At 43.5% G+C, this 22244-nt stretch overlaps 1 protein-coding gene across 1 annotated transcript; it reads right to left on the bottom strand.

Moving 5' to 3' along the window:
* Window positions 1-1394: 1394 nt before the first annotated feature.
* Window positions 1395-21998, bottom strand: LOC120059888 (solute carrier family 35 member F4-like). The gene is made up of 7 exons (XM_039008956.1): window positions 21776-21998; window positions 4071-4371; window positions 3304-3523; window positions 3046-3171; window positions 2743-2935; window positions 2576-2665; window positions 1395-1636 (listed from the first exon to the last, which is right to left on the bottom strand). Exons 1-7 carry the CDS (start codon window positions 21996-21998, stop codon window positions 1395-1397), a joined length of 1395 nt encoding a protein of 464 aa, XP_038864884.1.
* Between the last annotated feature and the right edge of the window lie 246 nt (window positions 21999-22244).

Below are 22244 nucleotides of genomic sequence, written 5' to 3'. Positions count from 1 at the left end.
GGATGCATGTTTTGGAATATTTGTATTATTTTAACTCTGTCAATTAGATTACTATTGTGGAGTAACTATAATGTTGTTGATCCTTCCTCAGTTTTCTCCTATCACGGCCATTAAACTTTGTAACTGTTTTAAAGTCACCATTGGCCTCATGATGAAATCCCTAAGCTGTTTCCTTCCTCTCTGACAACTGAGTTAGGAAGGACATCTGTATCTTTATAGTGGCTGGGTGTATTGATACACCATCCAAAGTGTAATTAATAACTTCATCATTATCAAAGGGATATTCACCCATCTACCTTCTTTGCGAGCCATTGGAAAGCCTCCCTGGTCTTTGTGGTTGAATCTGTGTTTGAAATTCAGTGCTCGACAGAGGGAACTTACAGATCATTGTATGTGTGAGGTACAGAGATTAGGTAGTCTTTAAAAAATCATGTTAAACACTATAATTGCACAAAGAGTGAGACCATGCAACTTATTTTGTGACTTGTTAAGCACATTTTTACTCCTGAACTTATTTAGGCTTGCCATAACAAAGGGGTTGAATACTTATTGACTCAAGACATTTCAGCTTTTAATTTTCAATTAATTTGTAAAAATGTTTAAAAAAAAACATGATTCCACTTTGACATTATGGGGTATTGTGTGTAGGCTAGTGACAAAAAATCTAAATGTTCAGGGTGTAACACAAAATGTGAAAAAAAAATACTTTCTAAAGGAACTGTATTTCCCAACCCATTCCTGTACATAATACTATATAAGAAGTCAAATGTAAATACTATACTGATACACCACTGAGTAAATTCAATAAATACATATAAGATTGAGCCAAACTGGCCCATTCAATATTTATATTCACAGAATACAGGCCGTGTAGCAGGTTCAAGGTTGAGCTTACGTGGTCTAGGCTAGTGTTTCCCAACTCCGGTCCTTCAGTGCCCCCAACAGCACACATTTTTGTTGTAGACTCGGACAAAAACAACTGATTCAATTTGGCATGTGCTAGATGATTAGATGTACTTGTCCGGGGCCACAACAAAAATATGTACTGTGGGGGTATTGGAGGACCGAAGTTGAGAAACACTGTTCTAGGGGCATGTGACGGGCAAGACTGGGCGTGGCAAGGAGTTCAAGAAAGTAAATAACACTTTCCAACTTTCTGCTCACCAAACTCAGCAGTAAATGTTCTATTTTCACTCCCCAGTAGTTCCTGGGGAAAGTGACAGAACTGTGATAGTTTCTCCCAGTCCTAGTTACACTTCCTGTTCTCCTGATTTTGGACTTCCTGGTCTGTAAGTCAGCACCAGAGTCATCTCCCCACGCTTCCCAGATGGGACATGTAGAAACGTGTGAGAATGGGGGTTGGTGATGGGACGGGGCAGTGGAGGATCATGGGATCATGCCATAGGGATTGAGACGGTGCCATTGGCTCGGCTGCGGCTGCGCGTGTGGATGCTGGACTCGGTCAGCTCCTCGCCATGCTCCTCAGACTTCTTGTCTGCAAAGGCGGCGAGGAAGCGCAGAGTGACGGAGTCCCACTCCTCAGGAAGCAGCAGCAGCAGGAAGCCCAGGCAGATGATGCAGGTGGCAGCCAGACGTACCACACTGAAGATAACCTCATGTTTCAACACATCTACCGCTACGGATGGGAGGGAGAGGGGGGGAGAGAGGGAGGAAAGGAGGGGGAGGTAGGGGGGGACAGACGGAGATGTTTTGATTAATTAAATATAAGTGAGGTATAAGAAGAGAGAGCGAGAGAAAGATGTTCTGATTAATTACATAAAGTTACAGAAACCACAGGACAAGGGACAAACTGAACTGCAGGGGGAGATAAAAGTAGCTAACAATGCGGCTTACAATCAGCACAAGATTGCAAACGTTTTCTCTCTGCTCTATTGGCCTACAGTCTTAGAAAAAAAGGTGCTATCTAGAACCAAAAAGGGTTCTTCAGCTGTCCCCGTAGGATCAGTTCTAGATAAAACTATTTTGGGTTCCATGTAGAACCCTTTCCACAGAGGGTTCTAAATGGAACCCAAAAGAGTTCTACCTGAAACCAAAAAGGGTTCTACCTGAAACCAAAAAGGGTTCTCCTATGGGGACAGCCACAGAACCCTTTTGGAACCCTTTTTTCTAAGAGTGTAGACACCTGCACCGCTCCAAGCTGTCGTAACCCACTGACCTTCATACAGGCCTTTGTGGTTGAGAAAAATAACTAGTCTGCAGGCATTTATTGTTGCCTTAGAAACCTAATCCACCTTAGTGAGGGATAGTTGCTGCGTCTGTGTGAAGGCACATTGATGATTGGGTTTCCGAGGTGAGAGAGTCAGACTTGCTGTGTAATCTGTTTGCTGTGGGGGCCTAAAGTGCTGACCTCTGGATACAATACCTCTGCATGCACTAGAATAAAGAGGCCTTAACACACATTTCAGAGATGATACAGACATTCAACATTTGCACATTATAAAGATGAAGAAAAGAGCCAGTCTGTTTATTAACAAAAGTCAATGTCAGTATAAACTTTACTTCACCCACACACGGATACACGCACACACGCACACACACACACACAGACACATACCTGCATTGCCGGGCACACTGAGCAGTGTTCCTATAGAGATGAGGATGGGGTAGGTAAGCACCACACCAACATTAACCAGGATATTGAACACTGGAAGAGAAATGATAATGTTAACCAAAATATCTTTCCTGTGCGCGTGTGTGTGTCCCATAGTTGTGTCCACTCACCCAGCCAGAGCCCAGCCAGGCCACACAGGTATCCCCAGGGCAGCGAGGACAGAGAGCCCCAGTGCTCCACTTTGGTGAAGTAGAGGATGAGGGGGATGAAGGAGATGAAGATGAGATTGAAGACACCCATGGTGGAGAGGAAGTGAGCCACCTCACCCAGGCTGGCACTGCCCAGGAACATCTTAAACAGCACCTGCAGCAGAGGAAACAATGTCCAGGTATGTTATACTGATGGCACTTTTTGTAAAACGAATTGAGAATACTAATTATTTCAGTAAACAGACACATGCTTAGTAAACAAACCTTGTAGAGAGCCGATGTGGAGGCAGAGCCCACAGCCAAGGCCACACCTATGATGGAGTCCCCATGGAAACCATCTGCATATGCCATCATGACAATGCCTGTGATGGCCATTATGGCTGCCACAATCTGCAGGTAGGGATGAGGGAAGTAAACCAATCAACCTTAATACTTGTGCCTACTGTCCCACTTCCCTGTATGATTCGTTAGATAGCTGTGTGACCAAGCCCAAGGAAGTAATAGTAGTGGTAGAGTACTGACCCGTACACCCATGAAGCGGTCCTTCAGGACAATCCAGGACAGCAGGAAGACGAAGGCCTTGTGGCAGCAGTAGAGGGCTGAGACGTCAGTGGCGGTCAGCTTCCTCAGGGCCAGCAGGTACAGGTAGTTAGTCAGGGTCCACAGGATGGAGAAGGGGGCTGTCCTCTTCAGGAACAGCTTGAGGGTCATCCCATCTTCCCCGAAAAGCTTGCTGCACTCTCTGACGAATAGAATTACAGAAAGGAAATGGGGAATAAAGGAATGGGAGAGACTATTTACTTCTCAAAATTGTTGTTGTTGGTAAGAGCACGTATCAAAGGATTAGTTCTAGGTCTATTCCCATGAGGAAATGTAAGAGTGGGAATCCAAAAACTTTGAATGGAAGTCAAAACTGTTTGGGAAAATTTGATAATTTTTGTTTGTTTTTCCGGCTGAGGCAACGCTTCATTGAAATATGCAGACATCACCATTACTACAATGGCCATTTCTCCTGGTTGCGGTCAATATCCCCATTCACCCGCCTGAGTGCCAATGGTAATTAGAGGAGGGATGTGTCATATAAACAACGTCTCACTGAGCACTGGAGGAGATCACACCCCCTGAATACTGAACAAACAGCATCTTACAAATCTGATAACTACTGTAGCTCCCGTAAACACTTCCGGGTGTCACCACTGATTCAATACCCTCCATATAGTCTATGGAGTCTATGGCTTCTCAAAGAGAAATACATATATTATCCCTTCCCCGCTGTCATAATAAATCACCTGAATTTCTGTATAGGCGTCTGCTTGTCCCGGGTGGTGACCACATGGCCTCCGTAGTAGAGAGGGAAGAGGAGGATGTTCCAGTTGGTGCTGAACCAGGAGATGAAGAAGGGGCAGGAGAAGGACTTGAAGGTGAGCTGGACCAGCTGAGTGGTGCCCACCCAGGAGGAGGAGACACATAGGACCAATAGGAGGCCACCCAGCACCTTCAGCACTGTGTTAGCACACGTCTGGTACGATGTCCCCTCTCCACTGGCCTCGCTGCCTGGTGTGTCTGCACGAGACTCAGAACCCTCCTCTCCTGTGGGGGGAAAGCACATGCTGTTGAACTATGTAGGGAATAGGGTTACACCTATGGGCGTAGGTGTGGCTGAAGAGTAAACACTTCAGCACCGCGGACAGTGGAACTGGCTTCAGTACAACGGACAGTGGAACTGGCTTCAGTACAAAGGACAGTGGAACTGGCTTCAGTACAATGGACAGTGGAACTGGCTTCAGTACAACGGACAGTGGAACTGGCTTCAGTACAACGGACAGTGGAACTGGCTTCAGTACAACGGACAGTGGAACTGGCTTCAGTACAACGGACAGTGGAACTGGCTTCAGTACAACGGACAGTGGAACTGGCTTCAGTACAACGGACAGTGGAACTGGCTTCAGTACAATGGACAGTGGAACTGGCTTCAGTACAACGGACAGTGGAACTGGCTTCAGCACCAAAAACAGTTGAATGGCTTTAGAACCATGGGCAGTTTGTGGTTGTTGATGACAGTACACAACTAGTACATGTGTACCACTTGAGTAGCCATTGGCATGAGAGATTAATGACATGCAATTGTGTAATTCAGCTGTGGTTGACCCTCTTTCCATCAACAGACAATCAATTAGAATGTTCAGTTTTCCCAATAAAACACTTAGCACTTCAGAATACAGCTGATGTGGGATAGTTTTCACAAATACATTTACAGTGGATTGTTCCATTGTTCTCAATGGGTTCCATGCTCCATTCTTTGACACTATCCTGGCTGCCTCGCTGAGGTAAGTAAGCAAGAATTGATCATTTATCCTTAGTGAGCAGTAAATCCCCCAGATTGAATAACCTTAGCATGGTGGTTGCTGTTTGCCGATGTCAGAAATAGCACCATAAAGTCATTATATAGCAAAGTGGATACAGTCCTAACATAGTCATGTAGTCATATGCATACAGAAACCTGATGCCCCAAAACAACTATCCACAATATGTATGTCAGCCCAATCACGTGACATCCATCCACCTCTCTAAAGAAACTACAGGATTGATAAAGAGGTCTGACTATTGAGGAATGAGACTTTTCAAAAACACCTTTACAGCACTGAGCAAGATGTTCCACTAGGACTTTCCCTTGTGGACATAGCAGGGCAACTACGGCAGACTGTTGACATCTTTACAACCACAAGAAAACATTGTTTAAAGGTTAGCAGACTGGCCTTTTTGTTTTTGCTTGCGACTGTAGAGAGAATAGATTAGCAAAGCTCTGAGTGTGCATTTATGTGTCCAGTGGCTTCAGTGCAGACTGAGTGGTTTTTGGACTGGTGCAGTGTGCGCAGGGAGACTGGGAGCAAGGAGAACCCTAAAACTAACTGTGAGCACACACATCACACCCACTACAACAGACAACCAGGAATTGAGAACAGAAATGTAAGGAATTATATTAAATATTATTTCTTGCAGCAGTCATTTTGCAGTCAAAACAGAATAATGTTGGGGGGGGGGGGGTGTGTGCAATGCCTTAATGGATTGTGGGACTGAATGCCTTCTGGGTCATTGCTTACTTGCTGTAGTGTGTGTGTGTGTGTGTGTGTCACTGAGATGATGTGAGGGTGTTTCCGGAGAGAGCTAGGATCCGTTATATAACCCTCCAGAGCATGATCAATTTACACCAGGGCAGGAATAAAATATAACATGTGCTGGGTGTTTGCTGCTCACTTTCAGCTTGCTGGTTCAGCACTATGGGCTCAGCCCAGCCATTTCCACCGCGGCTATAGACATTACATTACAATAGAGCAGGAAGCAGCAGCCTCTCTCGCTCTCTGAAGAGGAGCATTATCAGTGCTCAAAGCAATATGAGTACAATCAGTGCCTCAAAGTTATCCAATAAACCCCCTGACATGCACCACTAGGTATCGACCCCCTGCTCCCAGAGAGAAAACTAACTGTTGGTTCAGAGCAGTCCCCCCCCCCCTCAAAAAAAAAATCTAATCAAAACTATAAAAGTGCCACTAAGATTCATACCTTGACTCTTCCCCTTAGGTTCGCTAAAACAGAAAGCAGAGTGTAATGGAATATGTATGAGATGGAACTCTTTCAAATCCATTTGATTGAAAGAGAACAAGAGTAACATTAATTGCTGGCTTAAAATGTCATAGATGCTTAAGAGTGTGTGTGCTGGGTTCTGTAAAACTTGAACGCCTTAGAAATAAGAGAAAAGACTTCAGCAGCACATCCAGAATGATAATATACTTGATACCCAAGACACTTCATGCTCTCTGACCCAAACGTATAATAATGCTGCTATTCAGTACCCACGCTAAGGTGTTGGCAGAAACTTCATGATGACAAACCTAACAGTAACAGCATTGAAAAGCATTCATACACCTACAGTTCCTACATAATATTAGGTGAGCATTGCATCTCTCCGAACAGTGCCTTTCCATAGGATGGAAAAGATAATGCTGGCCAAACACTCATTATGAAGACAGACAGTGCATGAGAATCAGTTCCACACATTATGAAGACAGACAGACTGGAACTGATTCTCAAGCACTATGTTGTTTGACTTCTTTCTTCAAAAGGATTTTGATAAGATAACTGTATCTCTGTCACACTGAGGTTACTGTGACAACTTTCACTGGCATTTGGAACTCTGGCAATTTGGCTTGGGATCCAGGCGTACAGTGCAGAGTTTTATATTGGATGCAAATGTCATCTCCAATACATCCATGAAATGCAACACTTGGCCCTTACATCTTTTATCAATTTGTATGCCTTAAAACTAAAGATTGATGACGTGTTTTATCGCACTTTGTCCCAGATGGGGACAGACAGATAGACCTTACGTGGAGAAAGGGAGACAATCAAGAATTGCATGGTTTAAAAGCAGAAGTAACATCATAGGATGTAGATGTTGTACGCTAAGCAATTTCTTTTTGTCCTCTTCCCATTGACCATTCAAAGACCATGCCCATACTGAGAGGACATAATTCACTGTACAGTACTGTAGTGGGTGCTGGGTGCAGAGAGACAAATTGTAGGCTTGTTAGTATCCTGTTTCCCCAGGCAAAAGCACCACACTCTGATCCATTGCCAGGATGTGGATATTAAAACAAAACTATCATTCCACATTCCACCTCATTAATGCTGAATTATTCGCTACATTTGAGCTCCTGTAACAGACTGCAATATTTCCTGCTGATGGTGCTATAAAACGGTAGACTACAATACAGTATGGCACAGCAAATAATAGCATAACAAAAACTAAGGTATCTCACACACTGTAGTTCGGACACCTGAGAGCATCATATGGCTGAGGTCTCGCAAAGGACAGGAATATCTCTACGCACTGCTGCTTAGTAGGCCTTTACCTAGTAGCTACCTATATACAGCTAGTTACCTGTACTGTATTAAGCCCCAAGCTATGATTTGAGTTGACTCATAAGAAAAGGTGTGAAATACAAACTCCCATTAAGAGAACATATACAGGATATGCTGACAACGTGACGCAGTGCCCCTGCATGGACCTCACATTCCAATCCATGACAGAGGAAGGGTGGTGGAGACAGTGATGGATAAACCAGTGCTGAATATAATAGATGACTAGTAATTCACATTAATGTTCCTACATGGCCTGCAGGGGTATACAGAGGTCAGGCAATGCATCTAGTCCATACCAGGTGAGAATAAAATACATGGTTTAATTGAGGATTAATATTAAGTGTATATTTTGTTAATCTATGCAAAATAGATACAAAGACAATGGATGTGGAACTTAAAGCCTTAGAGACGGGACGGTGTATGGCTGTGGAGAGAACTGTACCATTTAAAGGACTTGGTACCCATGTCCCTCTCAAAATGAATCACATGCAAGACAAGTAAGTAAGAAGGAACAGATGTGAGAACAGCCAAACCATCAGCCTGTTTGGGTATGGAAACATCAGCAGTAAGGCACAAAGTACAACTTGAACACAACTAAACATATGCTGTGATACCAGAGTCCCTGTCGATAAGTTCTGTATCCCCTCTCAAAGAACGGTGAAGAGCAAAGGCATGAATGTTTCTCATAGTTATGTAATACAGTCATTCAAGTGAAAGTATTTAAATAATCATAACAGTTAATTTGTAATATAAGCATTAATCTGATTGTGTATGATTTTGAATAATCACAAGATAATGAAGAACAGTTTAGTCTACTTCATAACTATATTTTCAAGCCATTGTGACATTTCATAAACTTTTTGAGGAGCCCAGTATACACTATTCTGTAGAGGGCACATAATGTGCTCTTTACATAATCATAGAAAGCCCAGAGCATAAAATTATACTAAGACTGGACACATCCAAATTTGTTTTAGCTACCTTAACTATCTCCCCCTCCCTTTCTCTACCTCATATTCTGCCCTTTGGGGTTGATTTTAATGAACAATGTAATGACCACATTACACCAAGGCCTATACACACATATTAATATGGGAAAACAGCAAACCTGCCATAGCTGTTTAGCCATAGGCATTAACAATGCACAAAGATATGGTAATCTCTCCACACATATCCCTGCTCTTATAGAAGGGTTTAATGAGTTTCCAATGCTGCCCATCTTAGACACACAGATATGCACACATACGCAAAACACACAAACGTACACACACGACCCAGACATGGCGCCTAGGGCCAGACTCCATCCCTACTCCCCCGTCCTCTACCCCCAGTCTGGAGTCTTTACCTTCGGAGATGGGGCAGGTGAGGACCTGGGAGCTGTAGGAGCTGAGAGGAGCCACTCTGGCCGAGTGCTTCTTCATCCTCCACTAGAGGTAGAGCCAACAGTCCCTCCCTGGGATGTGTGTGTGTTGTCTGTCTGCCTGCCTGGACTGCTGCTACACTCAGCAGCTCCTCCTGCAATCCCTCTGCATTCCCAGGCTCCTGGCTCCTCCACAGGCGGCTTGCTATAGCTCTCTATCAGTCTCTTCTATCTAAATGTCTATTGATGTTTATATCTCCTTCTTTATTTCTTTCTCCCTCTTTCTCAATCAGTTGAGCTAACTCCCTCACTGTCTCTTACTCAGATGCTGTCTCTCTTTCTCTCTGGACAGTGCTGGAGCTCAGTAGAAGTGCTGTGGAGTGGAGACTACTGTTGCACTGTCATGCACTGTCTCCAAGGGAGACTGAGATTCAAGTGTGTGGCACCGCGCAATCACTCCCTACATCTCTTTCCTTTCGTTCTCCCTCCTCCTCCCTTGCATTCCCCTCCTCTTCGTTTGATCCGCAAATCAGCTGCTTTGTTTGGAAGGTAACCAAGCAGCCCCAGCTAATTATGCTGTGTTAGCTGCTGCCCCCTCGCTCTCTCTCCCTCTCTCTCTCTCTCCTCTGCTGGCACTTCTCCCCTACTTCACTACTCATTCAGTCTTAGATTATTTATAGGGGTCCTGTCCTGTTGTCTATGCCATTGCAACACAAATGAATTGAACAGAGACAGGGAAGGGACTTACCTAAGTCCCACACCACCCCTAACTCCCCATTACACCTCACGACATGGAGATCTGCTGCAGTAGGAGCTCACAGAGTCTGGATGAGAACGAAAAGCAAGCCTGGCTGCACATGCTCTCTCCAACACCCACACATCCAGCCCACTTCATGGTGCTCTGTCATGCCAGCAGAAAGGGGTCTGGAGAGAGCATGGACCAGACACATCAAATGTAGAGTTGAAGTCGGAAGTTTACATACACCTTAGCCAAATACATTTAAACTCAGTTTTTCACAATTCCTGACATTTAATCCTAGTAAAAATTCCCTGTCTTATAGGTCAGTTAGGATCACCACCTTATTTTAAGAATGTGAAATGTCAGAATAATACTAGAGAGAATGATTTATTTCAGCTTTTATTTCTTTCATCACATTCGCAGTGGGTCAGAAGTTTACATACACTCAATTAGTATTTAGTAGCATTGCCTTTAAATTGTTTAACTTGGGTCAAACATTTTGGGTAGCATTCCACAACCTTCCCACAATAAGTTGGGTGAAATTTGGCCCATTCCTCCTGACAGAGCTGGTGTAACTGAGTCAGGTTTGTAGACCTCCTTGCTCGCACACGCCTTTTCAGTTCTGCCCACATATTTTCTATAGGATTGAGGTCAGGGCTTTGTGATGACCACTCCAATAGCTTGACTTTGTTGTCCTTAAGCCATTTTGCCACAACTTTGGAAGTATGCTTGGGGTCATTGTCCATTTGGAAGACCCATTTGAGACCAAGCCTTAACTTCCTGACTGATGTCTTGAGATGTTGCGTCAATATATCCACATAATTTTCCTTCCTCATGAAGCCATCTATTTTGTGAAGTGCACCAGCCCCTCCTGCAGCAAAGCACCCCCACAATATGATGTCCCCCGTGCTTCACGGTTGTGATGGTGTTCTTCGGCTTGCAAGCATCTCCCTTTTTCCTCCAAACATAACGATGGTCATTATGGCCAAACAGTTCTATTTTTGTTTTATCAGACCAGTGGACATTTCTCCAAAAGGTACGATCTTTGTCCCCATGTGCAGTTGCAAACAGTAGTCTGGCTTTTTTATGGCGGTTTTGGAGTAGTGCCTTCTCCCTTGCTGAGCGGCCTTTCAGGTTATGTCGATATAGGACTCGTTTTACTGTGGATATAGATACTTTTGTACCTGTTTTCTCCGTCATCTTCACAAGGTCCTTTGCTGTTATTCTAGGATTGATTTGCACTTTTCGCACCAAAGTACATTCATCTCTAGGAGACAGAACGCGTCTCCTTCCTGAGCGGTATGGCGTCTGCGTGGTCCCATGGTGTTTATACTTGCGTACTATTGTTTGTACAGATGAACGTGCTACCTTCAGGCGTTTGGAAATTGCTTCCAAGGATGAACCAGACTTGTGGAGGTCTACAATTTTTTTTCTGAGGTCTTGGCTGATTTCTTTAGATTTTCCCATGATGTCAGCAAAGAGGCACTGCGTTCGAAGGTAGGCCTTGAAATACATCCACAGGTACACCTCCAATTGACTCAAATTATGTCAATTAGCCTATCAGAAACTTCTATAGCCATGACATAATTTTCTGGAATTTTCCAAGCTGTTTAAAGGCACAGTCAACTTAGTGTATGTAAACTTCTGACCAACTGGAATTGTGATACAGTGAATTATAAGTGAAATAATCTGTCTGTAAACAATTGTTTGAAAAATTACTTGTGTCATGCACAATGTAGATGTCCTAACTGACTTGCCAAAACTATAGTTTGTAAACAAGACATTTGTGGAGTGGTTGAAAAACGAGTTTTAATGACTCCAACCTAAGTGTATGTAAACTTCTGACTTCAACTGTAGCTCCTACAAGGTACAGTATAATCACAGGGAAGAACAGGGTATCATTCAGAACTCTTTTTCAAATGTTTACTCCCTGTTCGTGCTATTGTTTTTGACTGAGGAGTTCCCACTGTCTTAGTGAGTTCCTCCTGCACAGGAGAGGCGAAACCACTTGCAGGTTTCCCAGTATGCCCAAGCAGAGGGGTGAGCTCAGGGCATAACTAGCTAGCACATTTGGTCCCTTGGAAGTTGTGGGAACGTAAGTTTTTGGTTTTTATTATGCATGCATAGATGTTCATTTCAGTCTATTCAAACAGACCCCATTTCAAAAGAAACAAGCACTCATTAAGATCAGGTGTGGCCAATTAGTGGGTGCTGCCAACACACCTGAACACACTTAACAAGATAGAGGATAGAGAGAGTTTTCCTGATGCCGAAAACGGAATGTACATGTTTTCTGAACATGTACATCACATTTTTTTAATGGAATTTTTTCTTAACGTTCTAGGAACAATTTGAGAACATGACTTTAAATAGAACCATGAGGAAACCTGTAGGAAACTTTATCCTGAAGTACTGAAATTCCCACAGAAGAACGCTGTTGCTTAACATTCTCTGAACTATTTGAGAACATTCCCAATGTCAAACCAGTTAGATAATGTTCCTAGAACATTACTAAAATTGAAAGCAAATGTAACCATGTTTGAACTGTTAGGCGTAATACAAAGAAAATAACGTTTTTTTGGTCAAGTTCCTTAAATGTGCTGAAAATGCTCCAAAGCCAAGCAACCATCCTGCACCATTCTCAGAAAGTTGTGGGAAGGTTGTATGTAATAACCATAGGGCAACCACGCTCTCACCAAGCTCTAAGAAACATATGGTTCTCAGAACATTATGTGCTAGCTGGCCCATGGGAGTGTGGTCAAGAGTTCTCATCGCAGTGCCCTCGCTCCCGGTCATCCTGGCTCTGTCTGCGGTTTTCACAATCAAAGGTTCTAATGGGCCTCGGCATCCTGTCAGCCGATACATCAATAGCATACAACAGCATCAGTGCGGTGAGACACAGAGCAGAGGTTCGACTCCCTGTAATATAATCTTAGTATATCCCCCACCTTTCTTACTCTCACACCAGAACAATTAATCTCAGGCAAGCCGGCCAGGGACCATAGCCGTGGGAAGTAGGGGTGCTGAGGGAGATGCTGAACCCCTTGATAAATATATAAATATATATATTTGAATATTTTTTTTTCTCTCACAAAAGAAGCGCACTGGGCCTTTTTTACTCCTGTATGAGTGGACCTAAATATAACAAATTCTATCAGCACCCCCCGCAAGGGAGTGACAGCAGTATTTCACCAGAGATATGAACAACAGTACAGTGAACCTGTGCTGCAGAACCTTCCTATTGGGTACCCCTGATTACAGTTAACAGGAAACCAGCTGTCACTGCCTTTTTGCAATCATGTGTACTCCAACCTCTCTCTGTCACTATATCGATGTCACTCAGACCCCCCTTCCCACTCTCCTGTCTCTCCTCTCCAATTCTCAGTCAGAATCCTGGCAAGGCAGCAGAGCATGGCAGATCGCAGTGCTTCACTGTTCCTCAAATTCTGAGAGTGAGTGAGGCAGGGCAGGGCAGTGGAGACTGTCTGGAGAGCTGGCTCTGGCTGCACCTTGTGCTTGTATGGTTCCCTCCCGAGGCAGGGGCTAGGAGGGGGGAGGGGGGACTAAACTTAAAAATAGCCCTGCCTAACCACAGTGGAGACAGTAGCTAGACAGGGAGGAAGAAGAAAGGCAGCTAGTCAGCACATTTGGCCCAAGGATGCTAATCACTGAGAGCTTAGGGGATTGAAATAGGGCACGGATATTGACATAGAGCACGGATATTGACATAGAGCACGGATATTGACAGAGCATGGATAATGACATAGGGCACAGATATTGACATAGGGCATGGATAATGACATCAAGCATGGATATGGTATGGAGACCAATCTCAGGTACATGTAGATCATGAAAGGCTGAAAAGGTTATTATCCCCCCACCCCTGATTCCTAGTGCTGGGATGGGATGCCCATAAGGACCGGGACAAGCCCTCTCACTCTATGTCCCAATGACACACTTCTCCACCTCATTGGCGACCAACCATATCCCTCTAGCCTCTCATCACAACCCCAGAGACCCCTGACCAGAATTTATCCATAGACAACACAATGCTTGTGTCGCATCTTGGACCAGGGCACAGATTCTAAAATAAACCATGCACTTGTCCATAGCAACAGTGGTGCTCCGGTGTGCTCTGGCCTGAAACACTGACGCAGTCGCCTCATTCAGGCCCTTTGTCATTTAGATTAGCCCGTGTTCCTCTGCCACCGTACAGCCCTTTGCCTTTATGCATCTCTCTGTTAATCAGTATGTCTCAGACACGAGCAGGAACAGGACAAAAGGACAGAGAGGTGAGAGAGGAAAGACAGGAGAGGGAGGAGAGAGAGGACAGAGAGCCACTGAAATAATGTATTAGAGTAGGCGGTAGTGAAATAGTATTCTGACTAACCCATATGATTATTACAACGGATACATTTTGCATCTATATTTTTCTTAAGCATATTGAATTATTCCAGGGCTATACAAAATGGTGTGAAGTTGTGAAGTTAAGATTGATGATTAAAACCATTGCCCATGGTTTTAATCAAAGATGACTCTAGTTTTAAGAGGGAGACATCTAGTGGGCATTAGGTAGAGTGGCAGAGTAGGAGCATCAGTTGAGAACATTACCAACATTTTTGTGTATGATGTTAGCGTCTACTGTGTATAAATATAACTTTGGTCATCTAGAGCACCATATGTCATACATATACCCATGTTATGTGCATTCAGTGATTACTCTAGGGTCACTAAGGCTGTGCAAGTCACTCTGCATGAGAACCATTGACATAGAACCATTTACCTAATTTCTACCAGCATGTTAAATGTGCAACCAGAGGGGGAAAAAAACTCTAGACCAGCTTTACTCCACACACAGAGACACATACAGCCCTTTGCCTTTATGCATCTCTCTGTTAATCAGTATGTCTCAGACACGAGCAGGAACAGGACAAAAGGACAGAGAGGTGAGAGAGGAAAGACAGGAGAGGGAGGAGAGAGAGGACAGAGAGCCACTGAAATAATGTATTAGAGTAGGCGGTAGTGAAATAGTATTCTGACTAACCCATATGATTATTACAACGGATACATTTTGCATCTATATTTTTCTTAAGCATATTGAATTATTCCAGGGCTATACAAAATGGTGTGAAGTTGTGAAGTTAAGATTGATGATTAAAACCATTGCCCATGGTTTTAATCAAAGATGACTCTAGTTTTAAGAGGGAGACAAAGCTCTCCCTCGCCCTCCATTTGGAAAATCTGATCATAATTCTATCCTCCTGATTCCTGCTTACAAGCAAAAATTAATGCAGGAAGCACCAGTGACTCGGTCTATAAAAACGTGGTCAGATGAAGCAGATGCTAAACTACAGGACTGTTTTGCTATCACAGATTGGAACATGTTCTGGGATTCTTCCGATGGCATTGAGGAGTACACCACATAAGTCACTGGCTTCATTAATAAGTGCATCGATGACGTCGTCCCCACAGTGACAGTATGTACAGACCCCAACCAGAAGCCATGGATTACAGGCAACATCCACACTTAGCTAAAGGGTAGAGCTGCCACATTCCCGGAAGCTTATAAGAAATCCCGCTATGCCCTCTGATAAACCATCAAACAGGCAAAGCGTCAATACAGGACTAAGATTGAATCGTACTATACCGGCTCCGACGCTCGTCTTGTGGCAGGGCTTGCGAACTATGACAGACTGCAAAGGGAAGCACAGCTGTGAGCTGCCCAGTGACACGAGCCTACCAGACAAGCTAAATTACTTGTATTCTCGCTTCGAAGCAAGTAACATTGAAACATGCGCATGAGAGCATCAGCTGTTCCGGACGATGTGTGATCACGCTCTCCGCAGCCGATGTGAGTAAGACCTTTAAACAGGTCAACATTCACAAGGCCGCATGGCCAGATGGATTATCAGGACGTGTACTGCGAGCATGCGCTGACCAACTGGCAAGTGTATTCACTGACATTTTCAACCTCTCCCTGTCTGAGTCTGTACTACCAACATGTTTCAAGCAGACCACCATAGTCCCTGTGCCCAAGAACACTTAAGGTAACCTGCCTAAATGACTACCGACCCGTAGCACTCACGTCTGTAGCCATGAAGTGCTTTGAAAGGCTGGTCATGGCCCACATCAACACCATTATCCCAGAAACCCCAGACCCACTCCAATTTGCATACCGCCCCAACAGATCCACAGATGATGCAATCTCTATTGCACTCCACACTGCCCTTTCCCACCTGGACAAAAGGAACACTTATGTGAGAATGCTATTCATTGACTACACCTCAGCGTTCAACACCATAGTGCCCTCAACGCTCATCACTAAGCTAAGGACCCTGGGACTAAACACCTCCCTCTGCAACTGGATCCTAGACTTCCTGACAGCCCCCCCCCCCCCCCCCCCCCCCCCAGGTGGTAAGGGTAGGTAACAACACATCCACCATGCTGATCCTCAACACAGGGGCACCTCAGGGGTGTGTGCTCAGTCACATCCTGTACTCCCTGTTCACTCATGACTGCATGGCCAGGCATCATTAAGTTTGCTGATGACACAACAGTGGTAGGCCTGATCACCGACAACGATAAGACGGCCTATAGGGAGGAGGTCAGAGACCTGGCCGTGTGGTGCCAGGACAACAACTTCTACCTCAACGTGATCAAGAGCAAGGAGATGATTGTGGACTACAGGAAAAGAAGGACCGAGCACGCCCCCATTCTCATCGACGGGGCTGCTGTGGAGCAGGTTGAGAGCTTCAAGTTCCTTGGTGTCCACATCACCAACAAACTGTCATGGTCCAAGCACACAAAGACAGTCGTGAAGAGGGCACAACAAAACCTATTCCCCCTCAGGAGAATGAAAAGATTTGGCATGGGTCCTCAGATCCCCAAAAAGTTCTACAGCTGTACCATCGAGAGCATTCTGACTGGTTGCATCACTGCCTGGTATGGCAACTGCTCGGCCTCCGACTGCAAGGCACTACAGAGGGTAGTGCGTACGGCCCAGTACATCACTGGTGCCAAGCTTTCTGACATCTAAGACCTCTATACCAGGCGGTGTCAGAGGAAGGCCCTAAAAATTGTCAAAAAGACTCCAGCCACCCTAGTCATAGACAGTTGTCTCTGCTACCACACAGCAAGCGGTATTGGAGAGCAGTCTAGGTCCAAAAGGCTTCTAAACAGCTTCTACCCCCAAGCCATAAGACTTCTGAACAGCTAATCAAATGGCTACCCAGACTATTTGCAATGCCCCCCCATTGTACGCTGCTGTTATTCTGTGTTTATTATCTATGCATAGTCACTTTAACTGTACCTACATGTACATATTACCTCAATGACCTCGACTAACCAGTGCCCGCGCACATTGACTCTGTACTGGTATGTAGCCTCACTACTGTTATTTTACTGCTGCTCTTTAATTATTTGTTACTTTTATTTCTTATTTTTTACTTATCTATTTTTTACATAACACGTATATTTCTTGAACTGCATTGTTGGTTAAGGGCTTGTAAGTAAGCATTTCACTGTAAGGTCTACACCTGTTGTATTCGGTGGATGTTACAAATAAAATGTGATTTGACTAGATTTTTTATATAATGGATTTCAGCATGGGTGTGATTTAAGGAGCTCTCCATGTTGACTTATACATGCTGGTAGTAATTAGGCTTAGTAGACCTCCAGTCACAGCTCCCCTTTTACCTGTTATCGTTTCTTTGGAGGACAGAAGGAGACTTCATACTGAGGTTTAGATAGCCTAATAGACCACAAGAGGGCACTAGGACACCAATGATGAAGCCACCGGTCAGCCATATTTTCACTCCTCAGAAGAAGCAGTCCTCCATAGGAATTCATGTAAGGCTACAGCATTTCAATTAAATGTTTCAAGGACAAAATTACATGTATTTAAATATTTTGCCCTCAGAACAGCCTCAATTCGTTGGGAGCATGGACTCTACAAGGTGTTGAACGCGTTCCACAGGGATTCCAATGCTTCCCACAGTTGGGTCAAGTTGGATGGATGTTCTTTGGGTGGTGGACCATTCTTGATACACATGGGAAACTGTTGAGAGTTAAAAACCCAGCAGTGTTGCAGTTCTTAACACAAACCGGTGCGCCTGGCACCTAGCAACATACCCTGTTTAAAGGCACTTAAATGTTTTGTCTTCCCCATTCACCCTCTGAATGGCACACATACACAATCCATTTCTCAATTGTCTCAAGGCTTAAAATGATTCTTTAACCTGTCTCCTCCCCTTCATTTACATTGGTTGAAGTGGATTTAACAAGGGACATCAATAAGGGATCATAGCTGTCACCTGGATTCACCTGGTCAGTCTACTTCATGGAAAGAGCAGTGTTTATAATGTGTTGTACACTCAGTGTATATAAATCTCTCTCTGCTGGAGGGACTGGCTGTACTGAAGAGGTACTATGCTGCTGTTTGGAGTGAGCTAAGGAACAGGCTGACCAGCGGTGATAGGGGGCAACACATGGTGACCACCTCTAACAGTCAATCCATTAGTGGAGTAGAGATCTAGTCTTAACAGATGGTTGCAGGTGCACATTCAAGGTGGTAAATAGCTGTGCATTTCTACCATCAGTTGAATATTCTGTGCCATACTGTTGCTAAAGTCTCAATAACACTGAGAATATGAGATCAAACTCACTTTCAAGAATATGCAGTGTATGCCGAGTTACCTTTAATTACCTACCCTAAGCACCTAGATTCTTGTGTGATGTTAATTTGCCTCTCGTGTTTGTGTGTTTGCTACTTTGGCAAACACACAGGAGTCCTTAACCTATTTTGAATAAATATTTCCCCCATTACTTTGTACAGGTTTTTACCCATTCTCAAGAGAGCTAAGGGCTAACAGTGCTCTCTATGGTGGTTCAAGAGAAAGCCCACATCCAATTAGACACTAGTTAAAAATAGCACGCCGAAAGAGTGAGGCTTCAGTGGGAAAGTGATTGTAGACATAGGCCTACATGAGGAATGTCTGAGGGAAATCTTAAATTATTAAATTAAAACATGAATGTGATTGACTGTGTGTCTGGGGAAACTATTAGAGCCATAGGTATCATATTGTGCCTTGTCATACTCCAGTTTCTGGAGTTTCCAAGGAGAGTTCTTATTTTAATGTCAATGTTAATGTGAGCTGCCTGCCTGGCTCGGTGCTGAGTGGCGTTGCCAGGGCCTGTGATTTCACTTCCTCTCACCTCTGCCAGTCTGCCCAGTGGTGTGCCAGCCCAGCCAGTTCCTCTGGACAGGACATCTCAGCACTTCACAGGCACGATACTATACACCACGAATTATAATAAATTAAACTAATGTTTGTTCAAGGGACACTGATCTGCAACTTGGCTGAGCAAGGCCTATGAGGAGTTCCCAGAATTGATCCGAGGACTGGTGCTGGGGTAAGAGACAGGGAGATATATTTTGTACAATTTCAAAGCAACACTTCAACTTAAGTCAGTTTCGCAATTTCAAAGTTATTTTATCACTTAATGTGAGCAAAACATTTACATTTTTTGTCACATCACTACCTAACAAGTTATCACAAACACTGTGTGAACTTTAGCCAAGACCCTCTCTGAAAATGTAGTCCATGATCCTCCTTGGAGGCATATTTTAACTCACTGCAGATGGCAAAAATAGCAAAACGCCAACAGAAAATGGCAAAAAATAGAATTACCCAATGGCGTTGGCAAGATCAAACTAATGTTCTATATCTGTGCTATTTTTGCTTCAACCCAACAGCAGTCTTCTTTTAAATGATATGCAACATTTCAAGAGACATTTAATTCTAATTTCAAAATCTAAACAAAAACCAACTAACAAATAAGTGTCAGGCAATCCTCATACATCAACTTCATAGTGTGGAAATATATATAAAACATGGGAAAATCAAATTTTTTGACCGCATTGAGCCTTTAACACTATGAAAGAAAATAATATAAATTCAAACATTCTCTTGCTATGCTGAAAGTGATTTCCCCTTTTGCCTGGAAACCTGATTCATGATGCACTAGAACATTTCTCTATAATCACTTTGTGACATCTGCTGATGTAAAAATGGCTTTATAGATACATTTGATTGAATTTGGTTGATGCACCAAAGCCTGGTGAAGACTTGTTATTCACCCAGAGTGATAAGGTGTGTGACTGACTTCCATTGTTCTTTAGGTCTGAGTAACTTTGCAAGTAATTCATTTAGATGAGCTTTTATATAACAGCTTGGAAATGCTACGAAGCTTGTCTGTGACAAGTCAAATTCAATTCAGTAAGGATATTTCAGTTCAGCTAGGGTATTTCAGTTCAGCTAGGGTATTTCAGTTCAGCTAGGGTATTTCAGTTCAGCTAGGGTATTTCAGTTCAGCTAGGGTATTTCAGTTCAGCTAGGGTATTTCAGTTCAGCTAGGGTATTTCTGAGTATCAATCACAACAGGCTCATGGACACTGAATCAGTGCTATTTTTCTCTGACGTCTTCAACAACAGTATAAGTTCTTCCTTACATTTACCCCCACATACTGTATACTAAAATGAAAGGCACAATTGTAGCCTACAGGATTTCTGACCAGTATAGCATCTTACAGAATACTGGCCTTGATCTCATTAGATTTAGTTTTGTATATGCCATACATCATTTTCACTATAAACCAGTCAATTGCTCTGCTATGTTTCTTCTATACAGTACATTTTGATTTGATTTTGATTTGATAGTTATTGCTTAAATAGAGTTCCCCGTGAACAACCCGTATAATCAATCTCATTTCATCTCAACCCATGATTTCACCACAGCAATCATACATTTATTGCAAATCAAAATAAATCAAATTTATGGTAGCCCAGGCAGATCACATTGCAGCTTCTTCTAGCACTGAGGTGGCAAGCAGCCCAATGATTATTATATCCAATGTATGCTGCAATGCATGTACAATGCACAGTGGTGGGATTTATTTTTGATCATTGTGTTTCTGTCATTTCACAGACAGAAAACATATAAAGTCCTGCAGAATCAGAGTAATAGAAGCATGGGAGAGTTGCATGTGAGGAAGGTATTTGTCTACTGGAAAATATAGATTATTTTGATAGCTGCAAAACTATTAACATGACCAGCAACAAACAATTAAATATGCATCTAACATCTAATAGAGTGTATGTTGTCTCCTCCTCATTAGGATATTTCAATGATCATAAAAACACTACAGTTCAAATGATTTACAGTCATGGTAACAGGAACAATGGTTTGCATATATGTCATTTGCATAGATGTCATGTCACATTATGGTATTGCATCTGTCTGTCTGACTGCCTGCCTGTCTATCTGTGCCTGTCTGTCTGTGCCTGTCTGTCTGTGCCTGTCTGTCTGTGCCTGTCTGGATGTCTACTGCTGTTCATTGTTTGTGTCTCAGACCAAAAGTCAATAAGGATGTGAGGAGGAACATATTACTTAGTCTCCATAGCGGCAGCTGTGTCAGGCACATGTCACCTTAGCATGTGGTTCCATTACGGCTCATTCCACAAACAAATTGAATTGTAGGCTATACAGCACCAATTCCCCTAGCTCTCAGGTAGAGAATAGAAGAATGAAAAAAAATGCCCTCTTCTGACATTACACAATAATCAGTGATTGACAGAATTGGTTGAAAAAACCCAGTAGATATCAGTCGAATAAACAATAGAAAATCACATGCCCCAACGATCACTATATTTTGTGAGTGAATATAATGTTTTAGCCTATTCCTGCAACACAGTATAAATGGTTAACATTAATTTCATATGGGAAAGCAAAGCTCCCCCTCCCCTCTGTAATATGCTGGTCACATACAATATAGGCTACTACCCGTGCCATTGTCTCTACCTGGATGAAGAGGAGCAATAGTGTGAAATTGACAAAGGCCTTCAGTTTTACGCTTACGTTTAGTTGACTTCTACTTTATTAGTTGACTTATACTGTTTTCTATTTTCATGACTTACTTCTGTGACTGGAGTAGCCCGGATAATAGCCGTAATAACCAGTGATCCGCAAAATTCTATCCTCAATGTCTTGCACACAGTTGGCGGTCACTTTAGAGGTGGCGTCCGTGTCCCCATAGAGAAGGTGGGTTTCACCCGCTTTGCCTGATAGGTGCGCGTTCAAAGGTTCCAGCCGAAAGCAGGGCTGGTCTCCTCCACCTTCAGCACCCTCGGTACTGATCATCGTAAATCCAAACGCGCAGTCAGAAGGGAATGTTTCGTGTGTTCCGCGCTCACCATGCGAAATATAGTATCAAAGGCATCAACTAACAGCTATGGAAGGGCATTCACATTGCACCACACTGTGCGCAAGGCGCGGTGGTTATTGAATTTGGGGAGCGTGACAGCCATCGTATACCAGGGGGCGTGTCACTATCGCATCTAAATTCAGTTGTAGTAGTCTCGGGCCCAATTCCTAATGGACCTAAAC

This window comes from Salvelinus namaycush, chromosome 15 (assembly GCF_016432855.1).
Source record: "Salvelinus namaycush isolate Seneca chromosome 15, SaNama_1.0, whole genome shotgun sequence".
Lineage (NCBI taxonomy): Eukaryota > Metazoa > Chordata > Actinopteri > Salmoniformes > Salmonidae > Salvelinus > Salvelinus namaycush.
The sequence above is the reverse complement of the archived record's forward strand: the minus strand, read 5'-3'. Positions and strand labels throughout refer to the sequence as shown.